Source organism: Sinocyclocheilus rhinocerous, unplaced genomic scaffold (assembly GCF_001515625.1).
Source record: "Sinocyclocheilus rhinocerous isolate Xijiao unplaced genomic scaffold, SAMN03320098_v1.1 scaffold1655, whole genome shotgun sequence".
In the NCBI taxonomy this organism is placed as follows: domain Eukaryota; kingdom Metazoa; phylum Chordata; class Actinopteri; order Cypriniformes; family Cyprinidae; genus Sinocyclocheilus; species Sinocyclocheilus rhinocerous.
Window position 1 is genome coordinate 831,571 of NW_015655597.1, and position 10,231 is coordinate 841,801.

The window sequence follows — 10,231 nt, forward strand, 5'->3', positions numbered from 1 at the left end:
CGATAGATAGATAGATAGATAGATAGATAGATAGATAGATAGATAGATAGATAGCATAGTCAGTATGACATAAGTGAACTGAAAAATATGACAAAATAATGGTCTATTAGATTTAACTGACCATGAAAAACTCAAATAAAATAATATTTTTAATGATCATCTCTGTTGTTTTATTACTTAAATTCCTATATTCAAACAGCAATGCAGTAAAAACAGTGTTTCTTCAGTTCTCTAGCCAATGGCACAGCAGATGTACCTTTGACTTTCTCTGCTGGAGCCCATCTCTCAATACTGAAGCCGTCTAATGAAGAAGCTCCTGAACCCTGCAGGCATATCATTCATCACCCCACAAATCAATGTAAAACTACATGCTTATAGCCATGATGACTTTATGTCACATAAATGACTGGAATCAGGGACAGCATCTTGTTACACAGAAGGTGCTTCTCAGCTTCGCCTTCACTGCCATTACTTGCCTCCAAGTAGGCAGGGGGAGTGTCTTTGGAAAATCCTGTTTAGAAACAGTGCTTCTTTTTGCAGTTCCATTCGTAATGGACTGTTTTATAAGATTATCCAGATCTGATTGGATTCTGGACTGTAACTATTGTATTGTACTCAAGCAAGTTTCTCCTAAGTCATCTCTCCAAACATGAGAAATCATGTTTGCTCTGCAAAAATGTCCCCATGCTAAAGCACACGCATGGAGAATAATAGAACACGTGTGAATCTGCAAGTTCAGCCACAATACACAAGACTTTCTCTGTAGCAGATGTGTGGAGAAAGAAATGGCCTTTAATCTTGTCCTTATACTGTAAGTGCAAGTCAGTTGTTGTTGGCTCACTGAAGATGAACTGGGATCCAATAGCATGACATTTCCACAAAGAACTGCTAAAGGAGATAGGCTGAAAGATGGTAATCTAAGGTTACATTGAAATCACTAATATAAATAATAGCAATGGCAAAAAAGCAATGCAGGTTTACTTGCTGTTCCATAATGTAAATATCAACTTGAATATTAATGTTACATATTAAGGCGATTAAAGTCAAAGTGATTTTCATTACTCACAGATCTTTCTCCTGCACTAATATTGCTGAGGAATGAAAAGGTTCAATGGATGTTTTCAAAACGTTTGAGAACAAGGTAATGATTAATTGCCAAAGAGTGTTATTTTAGTATCATTGAGATAAGCATAGTTTTTATTAATATTTTGAATTTTTTTATTTTATATTTTTCATTTTTAGTTAGCATTTTGTTGTTTTTTATGTCTATAGTTTTTATTGCATTTTTTTTTATTTCAGTTGCATTTATTTTAGTATATAAACAGATGAACTATGAAAGTGTGAAACTAGAAATAAAATACATATTTTTTACAGATTTTTTATTTTATTTCCATTAATATTTTATTTATAGTGACAGAAATGTTTCTTTATGATTTTAGTTTTAGTGGATCATTTGGATAAATATTTGGTATGATTTAGCAGCTTCCACTTTAGACCAGTGCAAATAATGGACAGATTGGATGATAGTGTGTCGCATTCAGTTTAAAGAGTGTATATACTATCTAAAACAACTTTATAGTTTATCTTCCCAATGAAGTCTGGGGATTCAGATTGTCTATATTAAGGAGCAAAGCTTTACTCATTTCAAACATGAAGACATCCATATGTCTTTATGTAAAGGCGTGCATGCTGCTACATAATCCCCTACGTCAATGTACGCGTTTCTTTGTTAGTTTTGGCATTCACTTCGTGCAGTTTCTGACATGCTATTTATTTGAAAGCAAGAACATAAAGGGATTAACGTTTTTAGCTCGTACTAAACTCAAGATGAATAGCAAATTGATAGCAGAATGTGTGGAGACTGAGAATCAGTAAATTCAAAGGTGACTTTGTTCTTACAGTGGTTGGTGATGACTATTATCATTAGGCTCATCATTAGCAGTCAATGGCATCATATTCATGAAGTATATGATGAGAATGACTGCTAATGATGGGCCTAAAAGTCACAGCGCAATGTCCCAGGACAGTTCACACTGCTGTTCAGTATTTTATATGATTCATCAACTGAAATAGTTGCACCACAGATTAAACAACAACAACAACAAAAAAAACGTTTTTTGGAGATAAACAGTATAATCACAAGGTGCTCTAAGCAGAAAATATTTAATTTTATTATTTAACTGCATTGAAGCTTATTTCAATGTGATGATTTGAATTTCTACAATTAAAAAACCCTGTCTATTAAAAAAAAAGACATAAAAAAAAAATGTAGACGTGAACAAATTCCTAAAAAATGGACAGAAAATTAGAAACAGATGGAAAGTTACAAGCTGCATAATTTAAAGTGAACTCAACAGCCAAAGCTTTGCTGATCCTTAAAGATAAAAACGCATTCATGTCTCTGAATGCAAGCACCACAAAATATCATGTGTACGACAAGCTCAATGTCAAGGCTCATACAGTATATACGTATATTCAAAAAAGAACAATATAAACAGCTTAAAAAAAACAAACAAAAATGACCAATGTCTCTCTTTATAACCACCACCATTTCAAGTACCCCTTGAAGTGGGGTGTGTGCCACACAGATCCAAGATATTACTGCGTTGGTTTCTAATGTGTAAACATTCAATGCGGTTTGTAGTAAAAGTGTATTTGCAGGACAAACACACTGTTCGACAACACTGTCTTTCACTTTAGCTGGATCTTCAGGTACAGTGAGCCTCCATTCATCTCACTGTCTGGGTCTGGAGTGATGCCTGACCAGTCTCACTCTTCGCCTTGATCCTGTGTTTCAGTCCACAAACACACACATATAAACAAAGCTGATATAAACTACACATCTATGGTTAATTTTCCTCTTTGTATTATAAAGGTCTGGATTATGGTAAAGTTGGGTGTGAAGACAAAAGGTGCTATGGTTGTACTGTACATGTTTTAAATCTCAATTGATATTTAAAAAAAATAGCAATAAAATGACTTTAAGAACACATCAGATGTAAATGAGTTGAAACACATACCTTGTGGTTGTCTGATGGCAGCTCGTTTTTTAGAACGGCCCTCTGAGAAGAAAAATAATTCAATTAAACCTTGGGCATATGATCCATCCTCATATTATACACACAGAATTATGAAGCCACTAACCCTTGATGATTCTGGTGATTCTCTCTGATTCTGATTCGAGGAGGTCTGGACTGTCCTTGAAAGATACAATCTTTGAGAAATCTGGTCCTAAAAGAATAAAAAATAAATAAAAAAATAAATAAAAAAAGAAAGAAATTCAGCATGTATGCAAATTTGTATATAATATTAAAGCAGATATGATTAGATATTTTATTTTAAATATGATTTTTTTAATTATAATTAAAGTAGCTGAAACCAAATCAATCAATCAATCATTTTATGCATAAAACTTTATAATGTACAGTAAGAATTTTTTTTTTTAATTATTCGTGTTTTTGAAGATTGTAAAAATAGGTGAAATTATGCACAAATACACACACACACACACACACACACACACACACACACACAAATCTCTAGAATCAGAAGTGTAAAATCATTTCTTACCTTCAATGATCTGCGGTTCTGGTTGAATCACTCTGGTAATAGTGGTTTCCCCTGGTGCAACTTTGAGCACAAAAAGATGAATATTTGATTTGGTCTGAAAATTTAAAGCACATCATATCACTATTTGATATATTGAGTCTCACTTTCAATGATCTGAGGGTCTTTCTTAATTACTCTGGTCAAAGTGGTGAGCCCTGGTTCAGCTTCAAGCAAAAGGAGAAGTCAGAAATGTCAGTGACACACATATCTGAGCAAAACTTAACTCACATCATATCATCATTTGATTTATTAGGTCTTACTTTCAACAACCTGGACCCCTGGTTTGATTACTTTAGTTATAGTGGTGATCCCCGGTCCACCTTTGAGAACAGGGAGACATTAGAACAATAGATGGACAAAGCTCTGGTTCAAAGTCAAACCAGCCCTAAGCCAAATCAGTGAGTAATAGTCAATAATGAAAGCCTTAATCTGACTTTAGCTGTGCTGCTTAAAGGTTCTAAAACTGATTCTTTCTTTTAGCTGAATCATAAGTGCCATCTTGCCAAGAATGAATCAAAACCATAGAGTATGGACTTAAATCAAGAACATCTGCAATAGAGCCATGTGTGTGAGCCATGGGAAAACCAACGGGGCTTTATTCTGTTACGTAACTAGAGATTGTAATCCATGGGCATAAAATTAGACGGACAAAAAACATTAAACATTACTAAACAAGGACGAATCACCACGTTCACAGCTGCTCTCAATAAAAATGTCAAGCTCTTTAGGAAGCTAAAAAAGAGAGATCCCAAAGCCCTTCAAAATCATAAATCAAATTAATGTTTGGCATAAAAAAACAGTACAGGAAAGAACATGATCATTGCATATGCCAAGGATTATGGGTAAAAATGTTTGGCAGGAGAGAAAGATATATCTGAAAAAATGTGTGCTAAAGGGGAAGATTTAAGAACAGTCTCTTGGATCAAATGTAAATGGCTCCCCAATTCAATGTCAATGAGTTTGATCAACCTTTATATACAATTGTATCCAAGTCAGCGTTGTTGTTAACTAAAACTATTGAAACTGGTTTTCATTAACTGAAATAAAGCTGAAATAAAATAAACTATAAATGAATTAGATGAAGCTTAAAATTAAAAAAACTTAAGTGAAAATTAGAAATGTTGCCTTTGCAACAATCTAAAATAAAGTAAGTTAAAAGCACTAAAACAGAAATAAAAATAAAAAGCTAAACTAAAATAGAAAAGCACATAACAAAATTACTAAAACTTAAACTAAATTAAAATGAATTTCAAATGTAAAAAATACTTTAATAATATATAAATGATATTAAAATAACACTAAAATAGAGTATACAATGCAGTAAATGTCAGATAAAGGACAACTTTTATCATTTCAGCAGCAGTGAGGCTTGGATATAGGCATTTATTATTAATATGTCAACTATAACTTTCTTGGACCAACCTCCCTGAGTGATCGCATCAGTGATTTGTTTGATATCTTCCTCCTGGAGGATGCGTACGTCACCACCTTGAAATGTCTGCACCTTGGTTATATCTACAACACATGGACACACAAGGTTTTAATGTTTTATCAGACAGAATATCAAAAACTACTTTGTTTATAGCCATTCTGAACTAAACTGTATTGGCAACTTGTCTATTTTCTTTTGAGAACAGACTTGAACATGCTGAATGTCTCTTTCTAATCCAGTTCTTACTGTACTAGAATCAGTTTTCAAATGTTTGATAAAAACCATGGACATTTTAACCCTTGACAGCTTGGACAAAAAATAATGTATATAGTAATGCACTATACAATGTATAACTACACAACCAAATCAAGCTGTTAAAATTAATGACCTTCACCCATGAGTATCTTGATCTCTCCCTCAGTGTCAATTTCACCATCAGATGATGCACTGTGAGCTGAGCGAAAAGGCAATAAATAAATAAATAACAAGTTACAAAAAAACTGTGGTATGCTATTTTAAAATGAACCTTGCTGCTTAAAGGAATGGTTCACCCAACAAAGAAAATCACTTGCTCACCAATGGATTCTCTGCAGTGAATGGGTGCTGTCAGAATGAGAGCTCAAACTGCTGATATAAACATAATGATCCACATGACTCCAGTCCATCAATTAATGTCTTGTGAAGTAAAAAGCTGTGTGATTGTAAGAAACAAATCCATCATTAAGACTTTTTAACTTCGGTCACTTCTGTCCAAAATATCAGTCCATAATAGTGCTATATAATAATTATTCGGTGAAAAGTCCATCCTCTGTTGTCCTCTCATATCAAAATCCACCAGTTTAGAACTGTTTTGGACTGATTTCAATTGCAAATGGTGGATATTTCTGAGCATATTTCTCTCCTGATTCAGACAAGACAACTTTTTCCACTGGAGAAAGTATGGACAGAGATTTAATGATGAATTTGTTTATTACAAACATTCAGCTTTTCACTTCACAAGACGTGAATTATGTTCATATCACGAATGAGTCGTGTGGATTATTTTTGGATTTCTTTTCTGATGTTTTTATCACAAAACTGTTTTTATTCTCACTCTGATAGCACCCATTTATGTGTAGAAGATCCTTTGTGGAGCAAGTGATCTAATACTACATTTCTCCAAATTTGTTCCAATGAAGCAACACCCTCAGGCCATCCATGAAGTGGATGAGTTTGAATAAATTCTCAGCCAATTTTCATATTTGAGTGAACTTTTTCTTTCATTTAATCAAGTTGGTATACAAACTTTCAGTGAGCCTTGTGATCTTTGTAACGGATGGCTTCCCTTCAACAACTTTGGTGATGCCTGGATCTCCGCCAATCACTTGTGTAACTTTGGTGATGCTCGGATCTCCACCAATCACTCGCGTAACTTTGGTGACGCTTGGATCTCTTTCAGTCACTTGTGTAACTTTGGTGACATTCGGATCTCCACCATTCACTCGTGTAACTTTGGTGACGCTTGGATCTCTTTCAGTCACTTGTGTAACTTTGGTGACATTCGGATCTCCACCATTCACTCGTGTAACTTTGGTGACGCTTGGATCTCTTTCAGTCACTTGTGTAACTTTGGTGACACTCGAATCTCCACCAATCACTCGTGTAACTTTGGTGACGCTTGGATCTCTTTCAGTCACTTGTGTAACTTTGGTGACACTCGGATCTCCACCCTTCACTCGTGTAACTTTGGTGACGCTTGGCTCTCTTTCAGTCACTTGTGTAACTTTGGTGACACTCGGATCTCCACCAATCACTCGTGTAACTTTGGCGACGCTTGGATCTCTTTCAGTCACTTGTGTAACTTTGGTGACACTCGGATCTCCACCAATCACTCGTGTAACTTTTCTCTTTCAGTCACTTGTGTAACTTTGGTGACACTCGGACCACCACCAATCACTCGTGTAACTTTGGTGACGCTTGGATCTCTTTCAGCCACTTGTGTAACTTTGGTGACACTCAGATCTCCACCAATCACTCGTGTAACTTTGGTGATGCTTGGTTCTCCAATCACCACCTTGACCTCGGGACCTGAGGGAAAGGTAAAGATCCCGTCAGGAGGCATGTCAAGACCATGACATTTCCAGTAATCAGTATTTGTGAGAAATAAATTATTTAGAGACATTTTTCTTTTCTTGGCATAAAGTATGGCTGTCTTTTTAGGTACTATTATGCTGATTAAATTAAAGTTAGTTTTACTTCCAATGTTTTGAATGTCCATTGTGCCATTTCTCCTTGCTGCTTTTACTGATACGAATCACAAGTAAATGATCAAAGATCAGAATGGGAGTCTAAACCAATCATTAATAGTCACTGGTGCTGTCAGAACTGTTAATGAACACCAGGCCGGCCTTTCTTTCTAGACACTGCAACGGGGGTCACGTTTCATGCTACTGCTGGATTCATAAAACATAAATTAGTATATTCTGCCAAAGATGAGCTAAGACAACTGGCTGCGGATCAGGATCGTGAGGTTTTTGATTGCAGGCTCAGCTCAAAAGGTACTTTGTGTTTTATGATGGAATTCAAACACAGTGTGAACAGAATGTATATAAGAAACAACTGTACAAAATAAAAGACTACATTACAGACAATAACCCAAACTAGGGATCGAAGAAGTAGGTAACTGCAATTGAATCATTTTTGTTTAGTTCATAGGTACTGATAATGCTAATAATTAAAACAGTTTATTTTTTTTTGTGGAAACTGATTTTTTGGGGGGAGTCTTTGATATAGACAGACATTTTGAAAGAGCAGCATATATCTGAAATAGTAATCTTTTCTAACATTATTAATGTCATTGCTGTCTTTTTTTAAATAATTTTAATGTGTACCTGCAGAATATTAAGAATTAATTTCTTTAAAAAAATATCCCCAAACTTCTGAATGGTTATATATATATATATATATATAAACACACACACACACATTTGACACAGTCAACATTTAATCAACTGTTGACCCATTTACTTTGACATTATAATGATTTCATTCTACTCTGTTTGGTTTTAAAGACTGATTGGAACCACTGTGACACACAAACACACAAATCAGTAAATGAATGACACATGCGAATGTTATACTGTAACATCAACTTATTCAATTTAGCCGTACAAAGACTTCAAATAATTTGAATTTTATTAGTCCCATCAGTATTTAATTTATAACTAACTTTGTCATCAAAAAGATCTTTCAAGGAAACAATTTGTCTATAATTTACTAATAAATAAGAGTCCTGTTATGGAATTGGGTCTCCTACAGCGTTCCCTCGCAAAGCTGGCAATTCTGGATCAGATTTATCAAGATTTGTGATTGTAAAGTTACTTAAAAGGCTTTACAATTTTAGATATTGTCAGTATATTAATATTCTATATTTCAGCCCCCAATTTAAAGTATTGGATGAACCAGTGTTGGGTTCTGATAATTACACATAATAACTCTACAAAATTGTGGGACTTTAATTTTTTCATGATAAGGTAGCCAGTGAATGCCTGCTACTGTAGTTTGAGATCCAAAGCTCTGCTTTAAGTCATAACTCTCGAAAACACTGCCATTACCTAAGCTTTAATCAGTGTTTACCATCCCAAATTTTAAGCCAAGTTTCCAATAATATCAGTTTATATAAATTCCATTTCAATTTTACCATCCTGAAATTTGACATTCCCTCCTACCCAACACATAGGTCTCCTGCCATGGTCTGAGGCAAAATCCTCTCCCTCTCTTTCTTTAATGGCTCTATATCTGCTGTATCTGTCCAGCGACTGCCAGAGGAGATGCCAGTGCTGGTTCCAGCCAACAGAATATCATGTGCTCGCTCTCCTCTGGGGCTCTATGAAGAATCGGTTTTCTTGAGTTGCAGCTGAGGCAAAGTTCAGGCTTGTTGTTGTATTGGATAATGATTGAGTAAATACACAATTTTACAAATAGGCTACCTAAAAGTGCTGCTGGAAATAATCGGCTGGCAGCGAAGGGCTTGCCTGAGGAGCTCAGTATCGCAAATAAACTGAATAAATGCTTATGGAAGTATAAAAGGGGTAAGTGGATGAGGAAAAGAGTTAGCATTTAGAGGTGTAGTATAAAAAAATTTAATAAAATAGTAAAATAAAATAATTATGTATTACTGTATTACCTTTCTCAATGACATGAGTAGTTATAGTCCTCTCTGCAAGGCAAAATACATATAAAAAAGCATGTCAAATGTAATCTATATGCTGTTGATGATGTTATTATTTTATGTGAAACTTAAAGAGAGAAATCATGAACGAGGGATGAAATTGAACTTACTGATGAACGTAAGTGGAATCTCATGGTAGGTGTATCCAGATACAAACTACACACAAACCAAAATAAAAATAAAAATAGAACCAACTGATAAAGTGATATGTGTGTTTGTTCGGTGATGTACTGGACTGTGATGGATCTGTTATATCATGTGAGATAGTGTACAGGTATGATGTGTGTTCTGCTGTACCTTCAGCTGTATGTATCTGATGAGTCTCTTCAGCAGAATCAATATGTCTTCACGGCCAACTGGCAGATCTGTGAAATGCAGTAAAAAATGATTTATTAAGCTCTGGGGACTGTCTCTTATGTCTCAGGAATTGTACAGTTATATAAGAGTGGAAAAACCAGGTACACTGAAGTTAAAGACCATCTATGCAATTGATTTTAACTTAATACATGTAAAAATATTCTTAATCCCTCCAAAATGTTACATCTTAAACGCTGTTAGTAATATACCTTGAGGATATAAGATGGTCTTCACTACATGGACCACTCCATTGGATGCCATAAGATCAAAATCTGGAACCTCCACTGAATTTACATGGATGGAGTTGTTAACCTGAGTGTAACAGAAATATATTATTTTATAAAATATTACATATATAAGTTTTATAATTTTTTTTGTAAATATTACGTACATAAGTCTTCTCAAAGACTTATGCAAGCCTTAGCTGGGCGGACCAACGTCCTGTAGCACGACATCCGGACGCCACCAGAGGTCGTCGGTAGGCAACGGCCCTACCGCGTCCCTGAGGCTCGTCGGCGAGCTATTGAGGAGGAAATTCAACAGATGCTGAAGTTGGGGGGGATAGAACCATCACGCAGCCCATGGGCCAGCCCCATCGTGATGGTCCCGAACCTGGATGAACT

At 35.2% G+C, this 10,231-nt stretch overlaps 1 protein-coding gene across 1 annotated transcript in view; it reads right to left on the reverse strand.

The window, feature by feature from the left end:
* Nucleotides 1-2,153: 2,153 nt before the first annotated feature.
* Nucleotides 2,154-10,231, reverse strand: part of LOC107718776 (periostin-like) — a 19,612-nt gene continuing 11,534 nt past the window's right edge. The window contains exons 10-24 of the mRNA XM_016526003.1: nt 10,177-10,229; nt 9,818-9,920; nt 9,549-9,616; nt 9,362-9,407; nt 9,207-9,239; nt 6,965-7,108; nt 6,327-6,899; nt 5,430-5,495; nt 5,032-5,124; nt 3,870-3,929; nt 3,714-3,773; nt 3,571-3,630; nt 3,145-3,231; nt 3,021-3,062; nt 2,154-2,787 (exon numbers count right to left, since the gene is read on the reverse strand). Coding sequence (XP_016381489.1) covers nt 2,735-2,787; nt 3,021-3,062; nt 3,145-3,231; nt 3,571-3,630; nt 3,714-3,773; nt 3,870-3,929; nt 5,032-5,124; nt 5,430-5,495; nt 6,327-6,899; nt 6,965-7,108; nt 9,207-9,239; nt 9,362-9,407; nt 9,549-9,616; nt 9,818-9,920; nt 10,177-10,229 — 1,541 coding nt within the window. The 3' untranslated portion in view covers nt 2,154-2,734. The remainder of the gene's footprint in view (nt 2,788-3,020; nt 3,063-3,144; nt 3,232-3,570; nt 3,631-3,713; nt 3,774-3,869; nt 3,930-5,031; nt 5,125-5,429; nt 5,496-6,326; nt 6,900-6,964; nt 7,109-9,206; nt 9,240-9,361; nt 9,408-9,548; nt 9,617-9,817; nt 9,921-10,176; nt 10,230-10,231) is intronic.